Source organism: Ptychodera flava, chromosome 11 (assembly GCF_041260155.1).
Source record: "Ptychodera flava strain L36383 chromosome 11, AS_Pfla_20210202, whole genome shotgun sequence".
Classification (NCBI taxonomy): domain Eukaryota; kingdom Metazoa; phylum Hemichordata; class Enteropneusta; family Ptychoderidae; genus Ptychodera; species Ptychodera flava.
In genome coordinates this window covers 41,909,101-41,928,956 of record NC_091938.1, presented here as the reverse complement: position 1 = coordinate 41,928,956, position 19,856 = coordinate 41,909,101, and the positions used below count along the sequence as shown (strand labels likewise).

The 19,856-nt window shown below is 37.1% G+C and overlaps 1 protein-coding gene across 1 annotated transcript in view; it reads right to left on the bottom strand.

Annotated features, from left to right (window-relative positions):
• The window catches only part of LOC139144303 (WD repeat-containing protein on Y chromosome-like), a 46,094-nt gene extending 34,384 nt beyond the window's left edge, over positions 1 to 11,710 (bottom strand). Inside the window, exons 1-8 of the mRNA XM_070714994.1 lie at positions 11,350 to 11,710; positions 9,466 to 9,546; positions 5,515 to 5,583; positions 4,402 to 4,470; positions 2,840 to 2,874; positions 2,467 to 2,635; positions 844 to 946; positions 584 to 668 (exon numbers count right to left, since the gene is read on the bottom strand). Of these exons, the coding sequence (XP_070571095.1) occupies positions 584 to 668; positions 844 to 946; positions 2,467 to 2,635; positions 2,840 to 2,874; positions 4,402 to 4,470; positions 5,515 to 5,583; positions 9,466 to 9,546; positions 11,350 to 11,391 (653 nt within the window). The 5' untranslated portion in view covers positions 11,392 to 11,710. The remainder of the gene's footprint in view (positions 1 to 583; positions 669 to 843; positions 947 to 2,466; positions 2,636 to 2,839; positions 2,875 to 4,401; positions 4,471 to 5,514; positions 5,584 to 9,465; positions 9,547 to 11,349) is intronic.
• Between the last annotated feature and the right edge of the window lie 8,146 nt (positions 11,711 to 19,856).

Here is a 19,856-nt window from a genome sequence, read left to right as displayed (position 1 = left end):
ACAGCGCTTCACAGGATTTTACAAGTATATGCGAGAAGTGATATGTCTGAAAGGATATAAACTCTTTTAAAAATATCTTTTCCATGATAATGATGATGATGATCGTTGTTGTTGTTGTTGTTGTTGTTGTTGTTGTTGAAGTCTTAATTGTCGTCACTATCATCACCATTATCATCATCATCATTTCCTACTCCTCAAAACATTTAGGACACCAGTGACCAGACTGGCAGCAAACACTGTATTCATAACACGCATAAACCAACTGTCTGAACTGTAAGGATACAAGGTCACCTGTTTTTTCAGAGTCTTATTACATGGTTGGAAATCTGGTGATTTCCTTTTTGTTACAGATATAACGCTTAAGTGTAAGCTATCCTTTAAATCTATTTATCCCCTATAAATATAGTATCTGTCGACCACTGGTGGCATAAATATCGGAGAAAATTTTAGAAACACCCACTGAGCCTGTATTGGAGGAAAATCTTTAAACGCAAAGACATATCTGAGTTCATGCTTGGTGATGAAGTGTTTGGTTTTAGGAAGGAATGTACGGATAGGGTTGTTTTATGAAACACTCACTCACCAGTAATCCATACACAGAGCTGCATGTTCCATTCCTGATACTTGGAAAACTTTGTCAAATTTGCTGCCATTGACATCGTAAAAACCTGTTTAGGAAGAGTTAACAGTCTTACTTGTACTTTCAGATAAATTAATACGATCAGTAAATTTGAAGAACATGATAACATTTACAAAAAGAGTGCGTCATAAACACAATGGAATCCTATATTGATGCATCTGATACAAAATCAATGGGTTACTTTCAAACATGATAACACTTACATAAATCTCGTTCTGTCGATGACATTGCTATCATATTGATATTGGGCATACACACCATATCTGTGATCCACATCGGCTTGACCTTGTCACGTGGTTGTTCCAACTGAAATGAAAATCAAAGTTAACAGTTGTTAGATTGCTTGCCTTACTTTGAAACAAGTAGCTTGCCACGGTACATTTTTGTATGTCATCCTTGATGATTTACTCATTATTTTTGTTTATTATGTCAACTATAGTTTCTTGTTTTTTTCCCTAAAGCATGCTGAGATACGGTGTTTAACTTGTCCATTAAACCTGTACATGGCTAGACTGGATCATTTATTGTTTACAGGTGAATTTTGATCTTGACTGGGATTCAAATTGTAAATAATAACGGTGATTTTTGCACGTACAAACACATTGTTGATAGGCTAATTGGTTTTTGTTTCAACATACATGGAAGAGAACAAGAACTTGCCATCGACATACACAAAACAAAATACAGGTCGGTGACACCTTGATTCCTGTTCAAAGTCAGGCAGAGTCGTGGAGTTATCCTGGATTCTGGTCTTATGATGCACCCTCAAGTCAACAGTATCTGCCGCTCAGCTATTTTTCACTTACGACGCATTGAAAATATTCGCAAATATCTTTCTAGATCAGACATGGAACAGTTGACTCACGCTTTTGTGACATCTCGCATTGATTCATGTAATTCTCTTCGCATTCAACGTATCCAGAATATAGCTGCTAGAATTGTAACTCGCTCAAGAGTCATTGAGCATATCACCCCGATTTTGTTTCAGTTGCATTGGCTGCCTGTTTCTCAACGTATTGTTTTTAAGATTCTTATCTTCACCTTTAAATGTATCCACTCACTCGGTCCAACTTATCTTTCATGGTCAATTTGAACGTCCCAACCCGTAATCTGAGGTCCGCTGACCAATTTAAACTGTGTCAAAGCAGGTCGCGTACAAAGAAATATGGGACCGTGCCTTCAGTATTGCTGCCCCTTTTTATGGAACAAACTTCCGATTGAGGTTCGTCGCTCCCCAAGCCTGCCAAGTTTTAAATCAAGTCTTAAAACACTTCTTTTTAATTCTGCTTTAAACTGAACTCATCCATTGTATTGATGTTTTTGTTTTGTTTTTAATTCCTGTTACCTTTTATAATATTGATTGTATTTTACCCAGCGTCTCTGATCACACTTTTTGTGTGGATTGAGTCGCTTTATAAATGAATAAATTATTATTATTATTATTATAATTATTAAGTAAAAATCATGGAAAATTACTGCTACAGTACCTTTAAATTTCAAATTTTAATCTTACTAAACTTTTTCAGTTTGCGTCTGAAGGCTTCTATGCAGGGCTAAATAGTGACACAGCACTTCATAAGCTGGCTTCACTTAAAAGATGATCTAGACTGAGTAGGTAGCAGCATTGTGAATTCTTAATCGGATTCATAAAACGTCACATCTTACTTTAACTATGAGAAAAGTTGTCCAGGGATTGTGCTGTCACGCGTACGTGAGATGCATGTGACTAAATGCACATTGAGTTTTAGGGTTCAACAAGAAGAAATTTGTTCGAAGAAACTATGAAAGGAAAGTGTTGAAATGTGTTTGTCGGTTTGAAATCTTACCGTGACAGATCTTAAATTATTCATATCGAGAGTCCAGAAGTTGACGACACCTTCTTTACTGACAGAAATGTATCGCCCAACAGAGTGATCTGATTCGTCTGCAACACTACCATGGCGATGAGTGATGGTTGGCAAGAACTTGACACTGCTTATCATATCACGATGGTTGCTGTGCAGTATGTAACAAAAACAACGCATCATTACATAAATATGTCATGGTGTAAACAGTTTTAGTCGAACTTTGAGTACGGCTCATCGTCTACATACATATTGGGACAAACATTGGTTTCTCGTGCATCAACTATGTTGTTGACTTGTTACAGGAGCTCAGATTGGAATTTTGAATTGCGTTATCGTTTAACAAATTTCTCACCTTGAAATCTCTCTCAGTTGTTTTGGGAATGGTACCTGAAAAGGTAAAATGTCAAAAGTTGATGAAAGTCGCCCTAACAGAGAATTTGTCAGTAAATTTATATTCGACGTTTTAATTTGTTGAAACACTTCAAAAATAACAAGAGTTCAAAAACACTCGAAATGAAATGTTAGTGAAACACCGAATTTAAAATCATCGCTTGATCAAGCCATTCGAAAAACGATTAGACAAAGCAAAATGACAGTGCATTTACAACAGATGCGTGGCAAGCAAGAAGTTGTACTTACGAACTGTAAAATAGGAAATTTAAGTAAACAAATGATAAGAATAAAGCAAAGGTCAATTGTTAACATCAAAAATAAGTTTTTGAACAGTAAATGGCAGCGTACACAAAGGAGGGTCTCTATGATAACATCGGAAATGATATCACCTAAAAACTTTTAAATGACAACGCATATTGTTGTGTGACGCGATATATTTATTGGAGAACGCTTTTGTGAAAAACTCATTGTCGGTCTAAGTAAAGGAGTATGCCCCTTTTTTGACAGCGACTCTGTAGTTGCTGACTTTGATCTCAACGTTGTTTCATTAGTTAATCGGAAGACAAATCAGTCACCATAATATTCGACCAAACAGTTACTATAATAATCCCAACTAATCAGTCACTATAATGTGTGATAAATCAGTCAGTCCTTATGATGTGTGACTACTCAGTTACTATGATGTGTGACAAATAAGTCCTTATAATGAGTGACCAATCGGTCACTGTGTGTGACCAATCAGTCACTATGTGTGACAAATAAGTCCTTATAATGAGTGACCAATTAGTCACTGTGTGTGACCAATCAGTCACTATAATGTGTGATCAATCAGTCCTTATGATGTGTGACTACTCAGTTACTATGATGTGTGATAAATAAGTCCTTATAATGAGTGACCAATCGGTCACTGTGTGTGACCAATCAGTCACTATAATGTGTGATCAATCAGTCACTATGTTTGACAAATAAGTCCTTATAATGTGTGACCAATTAGTCACTTTATTTGACCAACCAGTCACTATAATGTGTGATCAATCAGTCCTTATGATGTGTGACAAATCACTCACTATGATGTGTGACTACACAGTTACTTTGATGTGTGACCAATCAGTCATTGTAATGTGTGACCAATTAGTCACTATGTGTGACCAATCAGTCACTATACAGACAAGTCACTTTGTGATCAATCAGTTAATGTGTTACAAATAAGTCCCTATAACGTGATTAATCAATCAGTCACTATGTGTGATCAATCGGTCACTATGATGTCTGATCGATTAGTCCGTATAAATGATGTCGTCAATCGGTCACCATCAAAATATAAACTCTATAAACATTCAGTCAGAAGCAGAGACCCTAATTTCCTTTAATGCAAAGTATATTTCGTGTTGCCCTCTTGTACAGACAAATAAACACTGGGCTAACACTTCTTGATTAAAAATGAATTTAGTTTGAATTTATGTAGCATTGTTGCTCATTTCAAAGTTATCAAATATTTAAGAATTTTATCGTAATACTTACATCTTTAAACAGATTATTCATAAGATCGCGCTCTTGATATTCTAACAGCATATATGATAAATATTCGTCCTGAAGAAATAAAAAATATGATTGTGAAATCAGCAATAACAGAATAAAATTCATGTTTAGTTCTTTCACTAGAGACGGGAAAACTGTGAGGGAACATTATATTCGTTCGCAGAACCTTATATTTAAGGAATGTTTTGAACTTTTGCACAGGACAATATTACCTGAATGTTGAAAACCTAAGAGACTATGACACAGGTTACTTAACAGTTACTTCAATGATGTAGTTTGAATGAAATGGGTGTAAACAAAATAAGCGAACTCAACCAAAAATGCCAAAATTTGAGATATTAATATTTATAACACGCCACATGCTCATTCCGTGTCGCGATTCGCCAGAACACGTCACGTGACGAGAAAATAGATACGTCTAGTCCCCATCGGATCGACAAAAGTGACGTCAGAGGGTATTTTTGAAAAGCTATTTCCCTAGGGAAATAGTCCTGACCAAATTTGGAAAAGTGTCTGGTCACGTGACCATAGTGTCGTCTGCAGCTTTGCAACTATGGCGGGCGACTGGAACGTGATGTGCGTCCGCGGGATACATGACGACACATTCTCTAAAACAGATTTTCCAACATTTTCCAACATTCCAACAGCGTAGGAACTTGAACAGCTCATCGATGGAAAAGATTAAAGTGCAACTAAGGATGTCGCTAGGTATGCTTAGAATATTTTTTGAAAGAAAGTGGTACTACCACGTACAACTGAAACCGCTGTGGAAACATCGCCCAGTAAACTTGTTACAATGGATTGTTGTGGTGCAAAATATCAAAACACATTAAAAACTATATAACAATACAACATGAGCATGTGGTGTGTTATAAAACACCTATCGCCTGGTCTTTATTCGGGCTATAGCGCTCGTCTATTACCCCTCGTGGCCGTGTGTTACCAGAAACACATCGCTATACCCCTCGGCCTACGGCCTCGGGGAATAGCGATGTGTTTCTGGTAACACACGGCCCCTCGGGGTAATAGACGGGCGCTATAGCCCTCATGACAGGCAATATGTGTTTAATATGTATACATAAGTAATATAGTTACCCAGTCAACTGTTCCATCGCAGTTTGCGTCAACTTTCATAAACACAATCGCCAACTGTCGATCATCAACCTGTAAAGTGATAGGTTTTTATTATATCATAAAAACTCAATGCGATGTAGAGGTAGGTGTACCACATGACTACCTTAATATGTTGTTATCAGTCTGTCTGAAGTATGTATGTATAATTCTCTCGGAGAAAGATACTCGGTCTCTCAAACTTTTACAACATTCTTTTGACCTACCACTTGTGGGGACTCATTTTGAAGGTTATGAAGTAAGTTTTCACAGACTAAGTTTTGTGAAATTCGGGAAGTTCATATTTCCCAAGAGAAAGAACACATTGCCTTTGGGACAGATATTGGGACAGATATTGGGACAGAAATTGGGACAGATATTGGGACAGGTAGTCGGACAGATATTCGGACAGATAGTCGGACAGATATTTGCACGCTCAAATTGTTCAAATACATTTCTGGTCTACCACTTTTGGGGGCTCATTTTAAAGCTCTGGGAGTAGAGAAAATTTAAACTTAGTTTTTTGACAATGAAGAATTTTTTCTCAACAGAGTTAACACTGGGATGTTGGCCATTTCGAATTTCAAATATCGGTAAATCTTGGGCAATTTGTTTCCCGAGTGCCAAACTTTGCACAGTGACCCCCCGACATTATTCTTGATTTGAGAATGGTTGCGAGTTTACTTGAGGAAAGTTTGATCAAATTTTTAAGTCTTTAACTTTCGAGGCGCGTACCACCTTAAAGCTGCTTTTCGTCATGTTCCCTGGTTATTCATGTTCCCTGGATATTCATGTTCCCTGGTTATTCTCATTCACTACCTGGTTATTCTCATTCACTACGAAAGTTTGTTTGTTTTGCATCGATATCTGACCTCCCTCCCCATCTCCATTTACACATCATGTAAAACGCCCTAATCCGTGACATTATTCGACCAACCATTTTTTCACCCTGAAATTAAGAAATGGAAGTCGAAATATGGGCAAATATCATTATTTCGCCGGTTCACTTGACCATTTAATCCGTGACATTATTCGGCCAACCATTTATTCACCCTGAAATCAGAGAATGAAAGTCGAAATATGGGCAAATTTCATTATTTCATCGGTTCACTTGACCATTTACATAAAAACTGGACCAGATTTCGGTCTTGAATTTGCTCTGTTAGCATTCTGTTTCTGAATTAAGAATAACACGTTCAGCGCGGTATCTTTATCGGCCAACCTTATTTTTAACAAATAAATACAAATAGAAATTACGAATGAGGTAAAATGCTAAATTGTAGTTGGTTTTCCCGAGTACGAATAGCGACTTTATAGACGAAACCTCTAGTTGTGCAATGTAAACAGCAAATCGAAATTAGAAATTAGAAATTTGCACCACGTGATCCCAACTGAGGGAACTTTTCATGTTTGACCGGGGGGGGGGGGGTGGTAGATAGAAGGGGATTTAGTTTACAACACTGTTCGGGGCTCAGACATCAAAAAGACAGTTTGGGGAGCTGCATTTTACAAAAGCTGTTTGTTTAACTGTGGTAACACCAACAAAATTGAATGATTAAGCAATAAAGCACACCCAGCGATGGTATACCACGAGATTTCGACCAGTTCACGACATATATGCACGAGCGATAGCGAGTGCATATATGAAGTGAAATGGTCAAAATCGAGTGGTATACCGTCGCTGGGTGTGATTTATTGCTATTATATCATAACAGTATATTGAAATTCTGGCATTGAACGTCATAAAAGGACTTTTCCTCAAGCCGAGAGCTAGTGCGCATGCCAGCCGTGGTATCACAGGCGCTCCTTAGCTGGGTAGTCTGCCAAGGAGATCACTTTTCGGATCGATCTATTGATCCCGTAGTCGATATGCCCGCCACTGTTGCAGTGGCGGGCATATCGACTACGGGATCAATAGATCGATCCGAAAAGTGATCTCCTTAGCAGACTACCTAGCTAAGGAGCGCCTGTGCGTGGTATATCGCCAATATACCACGGTTCTTTTCGCTGTATTTGCACCATCAATATACTGGTATGATATAATACCTAATACACAACCATGAATCGATGTACATTCGATTTGAGTATAACCTTAATAGCTTACAATCTCTATATTGATACAACTGTCATGGATGTCCAATCGATAACAACTGCAGCGGGTGTCTACAACAATACAACTGTAGCAGTTTTACGAACATTCGATGAATAGAACAGTTTGAAAACGAACTAGAACAGTAAACTGGTATATATATCTGTAGTTGTGACACTTTTGTCTACAATTCAATAAATCGTTTGATTCTGACGAGTTCGTTAAGTATCAAATTCACGGATGTCAACTTCCTTTACGGGATAGTGAACTTGACACTAAAGTTAGCCCCCCTCAGAAACAAATGATCAATTTTACGCGAGTAATACACGTTTCTAGTTATGACAGTTTGCCTAAAATTAATCCTTAGCTTCTGAGGAGTCACTGTTATCCATGAACTTGACATTCAAAGTAACTCGTCAGAACCAAATGAATAATCGTAGGTTAAAGTGTCATATCAAGAAGTGTATATACCTATTTACTGTTCGTGTTCGTTTCAAAACTGTAACTCAATTTACAGAAAGTTCGTAAAACTGCTACAACTGCTGCAGTTATATCCATATACTCATTTCTTTTCTTTTTAAACTACAAGGTTGGTTTCACATTTCGTTCAATTTTGTTGTTATTGCCATAGTTCCACAAAAAGCTCATGTAGAATAAGTCCCACTAACAGTGTCTTTTAATGTCTGACTCCAGCTGTGTTGTAAAACTAAACCCCCTGATTTCCGCCAACACCTATGTAAAATATGGAGGCTCCCTAAGTTGGTCACGTGGTGCTAATTTCTAATTTCTAATTTCGATTTGCAGTTAACATTGCACAACTAGCGGTTCACGTCGCTATTTCTACTTTGAAAAACCAACTACAGTTTAGTATTTCACCCAATTCGTAATTCCCATTTGCATTATTGATTACAAATAAGGTTTGCCGCAAAAGACACCGCGCTGAACGTGTCATTCTTAATTCAGAAATAGAATGCTAACAGAGCAAATTCAAGATCGAAATTTAGTCCAATTTAAATGTTAATGGTCAAGTGAACCGATAAAATCGTGAAATTTGCCCATATTTCGACTTTCATTCTCTGATTTCAGGGTGAAAAATGGTTGGTCGAATAATGTCACGGATTATTTTTAACCCTGACACCACGTTTTAATTTGTATTTCACTCTGTTTCTGTTGTTTCATCAAAATACATCTTGTCAGTGCGTTTGATGTACCTTTTTAGAAAAACACGATTGGAACTAATTTGGGATATTGGGATCTTCATATTTTTCATATTTCTCAAAAGTGTTTGGTGCCATATAGCTGAATGTTGCAATATTACAAATTACTCACAAAGACAATTGTGTAAAACGACCTTACTTCACCATCCAGTTATCCGAAATTAGTTCCAATCATGTTCAAATTACATTATTCGAATGCTACGTGATGATTGAGTGTTTTTTTCGGTTGAGAACACAATATCCTGGAATGCATTGTTCGTTTGTCGCTTCAACCGAATAATTATTAGTTTGAGAATTTAGAACATTTACCAAAAAATTGCCTTTTCAAGATCACGATTAAGTTTAAATCACAGAAAACAAACTTCCGCGAGAACTAACAAAACATTTGGATTTTCAATTTTCACAAACAAGATTATGGAAACCTCAATTGCTCCATAGCCTTCAAAATGAATCTACATAAGTAACAGGTCGGCAAAGTAAAGTTCAAAATTATATGTAGGAAAAACTGTCCCCGAGCGATGCACATTGTACAGTGCACAGATTTGCTCATATTATTAGAACAAAAGTCACAGAATAACCTCAATTACACCCTGTGATAAAATAATTATGAATTGACTGCGAATATCTTACCTGTCCCGCCCCCATTGTTTTCTTCATAGCTTGACGAAATTCATCAATATCCAATCCACCACCGCCATCTTCATCAGCTTCCTAAGTTTATCAAAATTTCAAAGAGATGCGTTGATCTCAGTTAGTCTGGTATTATGATGAGTCATGCTAGCAGTTTATTGTGTGCATAAAGGCTACCATGGCAGTAAGTCTCTTACGTATTGAAGATCACATAGCTAAGCTAATACATTGAACATTCGTGTGAATGTAACTGTTGGTTTCATTTAATGTCCGTAAGATGTTTATAAGATTTCCCTTGGTTGAAATTTAAATCTGTCTACTTCTTCATGTTATTAGAAACCTCGCACTTTTTTTTTGCTACAGACATGTTCTTGTATTTTTTTAACGTTTCTTGTTGTTTCTATCCATCGCTAGTTGCAGAGTAACGTAACATAATTTGTCAAAATAATGTAGCCATGTGAACTATAGCGCTAAAACCATGTTCCAGTCCTTTTATATCAAAACCATAAACAGTACTCACTGTTACATGAGATCGCACCTCCAAAAGCCAACAAAACAAAACATTTTACTGAAGGCATTTCAAATCAATTATTTGTAAATCTTTATTTCACGTTGATACCTAAAGGTTAGTATGGCAGCATTTCACGTACAATGATGAGGATTAAATTTTGGGAAGATTTAAATCCATTTGAATGGTGTGCCGATCAATTTTACTGCCAGGGCGCCTTTATTTACCAAAGAAACCTTAAATTTTTAATGTTGTTCAAGTGAGATAAATGCCAGGCGTTCTCTTATTTGCAATGGCTCATTTGCATATAGCAGTGCTTTATGGCACCGTAATGGTACAGACTTTCGTGAATTCTAATCAACTGAATCAAGAATCTGATGTTATACAGAGAAACAAAATTTGACATAATAGTCCATACAACCGTAACTTGTTTGGCAACTTATGCTTCTCTGCTACGTAATCTCACCCAGATACGTTGAATTCAATTTTGAAAACACTTTGTACTACTTATCGATCAATCAACACTGTCCTCAAAAAATATTTTACGGTAACCCATGATAAAACCTTTGATTCGAATTTGTCTATGTGCTATAGAAATATTCTCAATTCGACATGTTAGTCTTCAACACCTCTCTCTCTCTCTCTCTCTCTCTCTCTCTCTCTCTCTCTCTCTCTCTCTCTCTCTCTCTCTCTCTCTCTCTCTGTCAGCTTGTTAGTATCTGTATATTTCCTTCAATATGTACAATGACTATACCATTGGATGTGTACTTATTCAAAGTATACACACATTGTGGTGAAGTAATTCAATACATTTTATGCAAGGTGATTTTTTAAAACTTTGGCACAAACACCAACAGTTCGGTACGCTAGGAAAAACTTTCACGAAAGTCTAGGTCATTGTGATTTGTTTTGGTAAGGTTATAACGAGGTGTAACAGATACAGACAACTGTCTCAAAGCCCTTCGATGACTACGCACTATGGCTCTTTACTGCTCTGAATATTGTGTACAGCTTAGTGACTCGCCGAGCAACAACAACCCCAATGCATGGCACCAGACAACAAGGGCGAGTAGCTAGCGATGGGCTGTAAGAATTTGTAGATTAAGTAGCACTGTGATCCACTGTTCAATGCTTACGTAATTACATCAGTTTGTAGAATAATACACACAAACGGCGGTAGACGTTTATTGTAAATAGTATCTGCCGACAAGCGACTTTAATTCGCATCTAAATGTACTGCTGTAAATCAACAATTGCTTGTATTGGGCATTGTTTCATCATTATAGTCCGTCGTAATTCAATGTTCATTTATCGTTTGATGAATTGTTTCTCATCGACTTACTTGCTCTTAAAGACAGTAAATTACAGTAACTAACCTCAAATATACTCTGTAACTTCTGCAGATGATCGTTGTTCATTTCGTCTTCAAGTCTTGTCGCTTGTTTGGTTTCTTTAGACGACTTCAATCTCTCCGTAGAAGCAACTTTGGAAACCTGTTCATGATGACATCGTTTTAACGTTACTGCTCGACATGGACTCTACAAGTCGCATTACCTTTCTTTTACCACTACGGACTCAAGACACTCTTTTAGTCGGACTCTGCAACATTCAGTCTTTCGTTATAATGTCAGGAGAATAGTTCAAGCTTCCCAGACTGGTGATATTTTCCCAACTCCTGCTTGACGCACTGGCCTTTCGTCCTCTACCAATTGTTCATTACATATGTTTTCTCTAGCAACCACAAATTATCGTCTATCGACCCAACAGCTACATATCGATTTGTACACAATAACTAAGCAGGTCGCTTCTTCTTCAAGTCATTTCCAGATCGATAAAAACCTGTCAGACTACCAGTGTCACTGAAAAGGTTATCTTCGCGCTAACTAAAGTTTTCGTCAAGTTTAGAACATTTCTAACGGACATGGCATACTCAGCCGGAGTGTCAGTGTTACTGGTGTCATCGTTATATGCTCACCGATGTGGTTTTCTTGTTTACTACCGCTTTATTTCAATAGCAGCTGTTCTTTGAATGGTGAAACCCCTTTACAAAGTTCTAAATGGTCTGCTGAAATATTATAAATTATTATTCCTAAGATTGCTATTTTAAAACGAAACTTCGCACAACTCTGTTCTGTTTTTGACTGACGATGCTTTGACAATAGATGGAAGGCGGTATGTTGTTTTTTTGTATTCGACTGTGCATCAAAACCGATACTACACGAAACATGCGAAAACTCTCATAACTAAACCAAGTCACCGGGCTGATAGTTTGATTGTCGCATAAAACAACAGAGAGGAACATAAAATGATGATACTCCGGAGTGACACTGGGTCTTTGCTCGGGAAACATTTCAATGTACATAATGTCTTATCAAGTTTATGTTGTGTTATTTCGCTTTGAAAAAGAAAGTTTGATAGAATATTGGATATCTCTATATTTGTTATAGACTACCGCTGGATACAATATTGGATATCTCTATTCCGTTATAGACTACCGCTGGATACAATATTGGATATCTCTATTCCGTTATAGACTACCGCTGGATACAATATTGGATATCTCTATTCCGTTATAGACTACCGCTGGATACAATATTGGATATCTCTATTCCGTTATACACTACCACTGGATACAATATTGGATATCTCTATATCCTTTATAGACTACCGCTGGATACAATATTGGATATCTCTATTCCGTTATAGACTACCGCTGGATACAATATTGATATCTCTATTCCGTTATAGACTACCGCTGGATACAATATTGGATATCTCTATTCCGTTATATAGAATACCGCTGGATACAATATTGGATATCTCTATTCCGTTATAGACTACCGCTGGATACAATATTGGATATCTCTATTCCGTTATATAGAATACCGCTGGATACAATATTGGATATCTCTATTCCGTTATATAGACTACCACTGGATACAACATTGGATATCTCTATTCCGTTATATAAATAGACTACCACTGGATACAATATTGGATATCTCTATTCCGTTATATAGACTGCCACTGGATACAACATTGGATATCTCTATTCCGTTATATAGACTACCACTGGATACAACATTGGATATCTCTATTCCGTTATATAGACTGCCACTGACAACGCATTTCAGATCGTAAAATTGTTTGAGAAAATCAGATTATCACTTCTGCTGCCTTACCAAGAACTAAGACAAAGTAAACCTTTTTCCTATGGTCTTTTGACTGAAAGTAGGAGCGTTTGGCTGACTTTTCTCTATTTAGTAATAGTAGGAAGAAAGATTGAAGTTGCAGGCACTTATACATCATATACACATCTTGGTGTTTCGGTTGCTCATCTCATTATAATCTTGAAAATTAAGGCACAAATAAAAGGAATATATATATATACACACACACACACACACACACACACACACACACACACACATATATATATATATATATATATATATATATATATATATATATATATATATATTACAGAGTAATAGAAGAAGATATTAAGGTCATCAATATCTGATTTAGAAATAAGTGTTGAAGGGACTCAAATTGTGACTGTGCCACTATTTACCTAGGTAAAGACCTGTATGAAAGTATGGTTTCAAACAAATGAAATTTGTCTCATGGTCAAATTATCTAACGCATAACTTACGTGCAACATTGTCTAAAAAGATGTTATTTAGAATTTGAAGTTTGTAAAGACGTTCATAAAGGTGGATATCAACTGGGTTGTTACATTAGGCCTGTACTATGTACTTATGTTGTCAAGTTGTATAAAAAGGGGGCACTTCTTATATCACAGTTTGCGACACGTTTATGAAATACCCTCTCATTAGCCTTAATGACCTTTTGTAAGTTTTGTACTCCGTTACAAGGAGGCAACTCCTCCCGTTCCCCACGTTAACTGTTTCAAGGCGCCCTAAACACACTGCCCCTTAGCACTGTAATTTATACACGTATGAACTTTCCTGAATCTTGTATAATGATGTTAATGATCATATAGCTGTATTATCAAATGCTAAATTTCTTTCTAGAATTACAACTAATTTTTGAATAATTGGATCTTTATATTTTTCAAATTTCTCAAAAGTGTTAGGTGCCATATAGCTGAATGGTGCAATATTACAAATTACAAGTTTGTAACTTGAAATGAAAAGCAGATGGGCTTACATTTGCAGATTAAACCGAAACTACTTCACTATCCAATTATCCCAAATTAGTTCCAATCGTGTTAAATGTTGTTTTTGTAAGACAAGGTAAAGTGGAGCAGTCTGGTTTGGATTAAGACTTTGATTCGAAACTGAATTTAGTTGTTAGTCAGTGGGACTTTCTAACTTTCCTATGAACATGTAACTTTGGACCAATTACCTCAGTGTGATTCATTTTGTGGCTTCTGAGCGGAAGAGTAAATTAATAGGAACTCCTGTTCTGTACTATATTGGACTATAGGCCGATAAAGCTTATAGCATTGTAGTATTCGATATACCTATCAAGCCTATGGCATACCATAGACTTTACACTGTTTTCTTAACTTTCTGTGAATCCATTCTTGTTAATTTTAAACTTACGCTTCATGCTTAGTAGTTTGTAAATAAATTTGTTAAAGAATCGCAAACTTAACTCCCATTGTTTGCCATACCAGCCGTAGGATATTTATGTTTAGTCACAACTCATTTGTGTCACAACTCATTTGTGTCACAACTCATTGCAAATGAATCAGAACCACATACAGCAAAGTCACCAAAGCTACTGCAGTGCTGCCTTTTTTCTCTTTGTGGTTTGTTAGCATCAGTAACTGTGACTCCATACCAAAGTTATACATACTCAACACTTAGGAACAGCTTATCTTACCTTTCTGTAAATACTTGGAGATTGACTTATTTGACCATCGTGAAATGAGCCAATACTAGCCAAAGATGCTGCTTGTAGATACAAACTTTTACGACGAGTCGTATCGATCTGTTTCACTAACTTCTCACGCGAATCCGAACAGGAAAAGCCATCAGCCCTGGAAGAATTCAGGCAAAATAAGTTATTCTATGCTGACCAAAGTTACCAACACAGATAACACAGCGAGAATGACAACGCGTTCAGAATATAATAATCTGCAAGTGGTCATACGTTTTATAACATGGGATAGTTAAAACACCTGGGTTTCATTTGAGGTTTTCGAGTGTTAGTGAAATATTGGTGAACAATCTAACTTGGTGAAATATTGCCACCGACCGTGATAATCTTCGACAGCACTATTATCTAATATATTAGACATGTCAGGAAACCTAAAAATAAACAATCATCAAAATTTGACTTCCAGTGAAAATGAATATCCTTCGAAGACATGTGAGTAAAAGGGTTGGTCTCCTTTCATCAATTGTAATTAATCAATAGTATGTACAACTGATTTGTGCAATAAATTTTACACAATTTACGTAACATTGCCGATAACTTTAAGCTGACACACTTTTTATGTGGCAGCAATTTAACAGTAGCTGAAATATTGAACCCAGAAACCGAAGAAAAACGCCAGTCTCTTCACAACAACAACAAAAGTTCAAGTTTCGTTCTGTCAGAAGAAACCATGCAAAAGTTAAAAGTTAAAAGTTGTTTTCTGTTCATTTATAACCGTGCGCAAAATTCATAATGTGCTCCTTTTCTGTTTTTTTCTCACTTTGTGTCACTGACATACTTTCATTTCAGTTACATTTACAGTGCATCAAAAGGAAGCATACAGACTCTTCTAGCGCTATAGTATGACGTGAAAAGACAGGTGGCAATCGGAAAATAAAACGAGGAATGAAAGTTTTGACTCATAATGTTGTATTAAACATAAACCATACCTGTATTTTACATCGTCAGCAAACTTGACATCTGGGACACTTGGTAGGTCCCGTGACCCTTTGGCCATCGATTCTTCTTCGCTCGTCATTACTGGATATCTGGTTATAATGATGTGCAGTTATAGGGAGCGTCGATTTGCGCCAACTAACTTTCCCATATTGTTCATCTTTGCCCCACCATAGAATATAGTGTAGAACGCATTTGGAACGCCAAGACAACAAAGAAGAAAACAGGGGGGTTCGGACGCGAACGGGCGTAACAGTGCCCTCTATCGGTCAGTTAACCACTGCAGACTTACGGGTTGCCACGCCAACCAGGCGCTCATCTCAGTCACTTGAGGACGAAGCAGAGCCGATCGCAGGTTCTCGTATTAATTTTTTAATATAACTCGCAGAAATCAATGCATGACGCCATTGGCTCTTACAACATTACCAACAGACATAGCACTTATAAGTAGGCTTACAAAAACCCTGATAAACATCGTTTTGCAGAGGTTTTTGAGAGGAACAGGAAGATAGTCCGCGATTGGTTATTCTTATAACAGGTGCCGCCAACTGGTAGATTTCATCAATTTCACAAAATCATCACAAAACATGTTTTGAAGGCTAATGTACCAATTTTACGTATTTTGACCTTGACCTAAAATTTGAAGGGTTCGTATCTGCCCTCCCACTGGCATACACGAAAATTGTACCCTCCCACTGAATTTTGATGCCCACTGCCCTCCAGTATATATGGTCTGCCCGCTCCCCGCTCCCCACAACAATTCAAGCTCCCAACTACCCTCCCCCACTACTGAAATTCCCCATTGCCCACTAGATACCCACTAGGCAACCGAAATCAACACAAAACCGTGCGAGCAGCGAGTAAGTATACCTTGGAACATTGCTCCCCTCTTCCTCAACTTCATTCAACTACAATTTTCCCCTCCCTCGACGAATTTTTGGGTATCTACTGTCAAAAATTTTCTCCCCGCCCACTGAAAATAACGAAATTTCTTCCCGGCCCACAGTAAATATCGATTTTTTTCTCCCCGCCAGCTGATTAGTCTTAAAATTGCCCGCCCGCTGAAAAACTGCGCACGAACACCTTTTTGCACGAACAGCTTAGTTGGCAGCACCTGTTATAATGTGATATTTGACAAACCAAAGTCGCGGACAGTTTCTTGACTACATCAAAATATTTTCACGAGAATAATGCGCTTCTTACTCGAAAGTCTGTGGCAATATGTAACGCACAGAGGAATTCAGTGAATATGATTAGATGCAGTAGAATACAGCAACGAAACTGCCAAATTCATCTCTCATCAAAATAGCATAGACAGCATAGAGTCATTTCGGCTTACGAAATGAAGGCTGGATCGCTGTAATTGCCATTGTGGAATGTAACATTAGGCCTATTTATAATTTTTAAACAAGCGCAGTGGATAAGTCACTAGAAAAATGGGGACCTTCGATGGTTTAGAAGGCATTCAAGCTTACTTTGAAGGTATTTACATGCACATCACGTCAGGCAAGTTAGGCATCGTTCGCAACCTCGTCGCACTCATCGTACTCCTTTGTTGTAGCTTACTCATGACCCTTTGTCTTCAATCTTTATTCAATTACAATACACAAGTATTATTTATAACTCAGTTGCATTGTATTCATTATAAGCCTGCAGCCAGCGAAACTTGACGGCTGTAACGTTTTCGCCGGTTGGGAGCAAGGAGAAATATTACAGTTATTGAACAGAACTACTTGCCGAATTATCACAAGACATCAAGTGGTACGCGTACATGGTCGATATTTGGGCTCAATAAACACTGCACACCTTTATTGTGTTGTCGACAACGTTGCCCTATGTAAGGTCCTTGGACTGTATCATATATAGTATATCATTAATTGTCGAAAGTATGTATATTTTTTGTGAACGAAGATACCTTTAGGTACATTGAGAGTGGAGTAAGTTGTACAATGGAAGTGACATATGTTTTCAGAACTTTTTGCTGAAGGTTGAGACAGTATCATGATTAGGAAACATTGGATTTTAAATGACTTACATTCAGTAGAATCACAGCGATGCCTTCACCACTATGCGTTGAAATCATTTTATATTAAAGGTTACAAATGGAATCGATTACAATACGCCGTACGTGTTTATTTCGAGAAGTTTTCAGGCTACAATTTTTATGTATCAGCCACAGTGTTCTGGTGTCACTACCTTATGTCAAAGAATTTGCGGCTGACTCGCAGCGTGTTTGCAAGGTTATATCTGATTGGTCGATTGTCACTATTCACAGCCACTTAGGGAGTCTATTTGTATTGTTTTCATTATATTGGTAAGATTCAGCCACCCAATTGGATAACAGCTTCGAAATCGCTGCGAGTCGGCCCAGAATTTGAGCAATGTCCAAAATTTATGAGTCTGACAAATAAAAACATAAGCAGTTATTAACACCATATACAGATTTGAATTATTTAGGTAAGGTGTTCTGTCATATTTTAACTTAGCCTAAACGACATTGACGGCATCTCGAGCACAAAATCCTGGGTTTTGTGACAAAATAAGAACAACGTGGTGATAGTAATTTAATACTTAAAACCTGGATGAACCTGGTACAGTGTTCTTATGATGAATATGACAGCATTTTAGGAAGTTACGGTCCGTAGTCACTGTCCAGGGGCAGAAGCCATATTTGCATGCGAAAACACAAATTTAGATAAGATAACCCGAAGTTAGTCAAGGTCAACTCAGCATTTAAATTAGGTAAACACAGGGTCGCTCATGTCTTTAAGTAGCTTTAGTATTCAGACACGTTCCCTACTTTTGAATTATTTGTCAAATTTCCATTTGGAAGCATAATTACTCTAAATAAGTGAGATAAAAACGATCCCGAGGTGATCTTTCAGAAACACGCAGTTTTTAATCTCTTTCCTTTCTACTATGACTATGTTGGTGAAAGCTTACAATGAAAAATTGATTTTACTATTAAACTGTCCAGTAATGGTTTAAACTTTCATTCTTCAAAATTCCAGATTTAGCATTGGGATGTCTCGTGGAGGGAATCGCCTGAGCTTCAATTCACATTCACTATAATATATCGAAGAATGACGATGTCTTGACTGATACATGTGGGACTTGTTATATTTATACACGTTTTAAATCATTTCGGTACATAGCAAAGCTTTCAATCGGTACTTGATTTGTTGACTAAAAATTGATTCGAATGTTTCAAATCACAGGTAGGGTAATCTTTCAAGTTGTTATGTTCATCTTGCATTTTATATTTTGACATTACATTTTGACATCGTCACAATTCGCATGACTAGCTAGTAGCCATCTGAACATCTTCGTTATGCGCCAATTTTATTCGCATTTTGTTAAAATATGGTGAGCAGTAGAATGAACAACAAAACAAATACTTCAAAACAGGCTTAGAAAGCCTTAAAACATTTTTTCTTGATGGTCTCGTGATTCAATAAAAATGACAGTACTTTATTATTGATACTGAATGCTCTTTCCTCTGTTGTCTTTGAACATATTTTTCAACAATTGTCTCTTTCAGATTGCACCTACGTATATGGGCATCTAAATTTGTTCCACATTTTCGATGTCGTACGATGAAGAAATCCTATCCCTTCTCTTACTCTCCCCACTGGGCTCTTGTCCTTCCTTTCCCCTCGCATATAAAATATATTTCTCCGCTCTGTTAAAACAATCTGCTGAAAACCTTGTACATAATAGAAGTAAATTCATATTCTCAAAGACGGTAATCTATATCAATGGACAACTTGAAAGTTGTCCGGAAAAATCCAAATACGAAATGTGCAAACCCATAGTCCTTTCACTGCGCATGTACGCTCTTAGATGACGGACACAATTCAAGTTGGGTTTACTCTCTCATTGAAGTAGACCAAAAGTTTCCGAAAAATATGGCGTTTACTTGATAGTATGAAGTCGCAAAACTAAGTAATTAAAATTACTCTATAACAGTTTTATAGAAACGGGATACATCATAAGGCCTACGAACAGTATGATATTACCAAAGACAGGGAGAAAA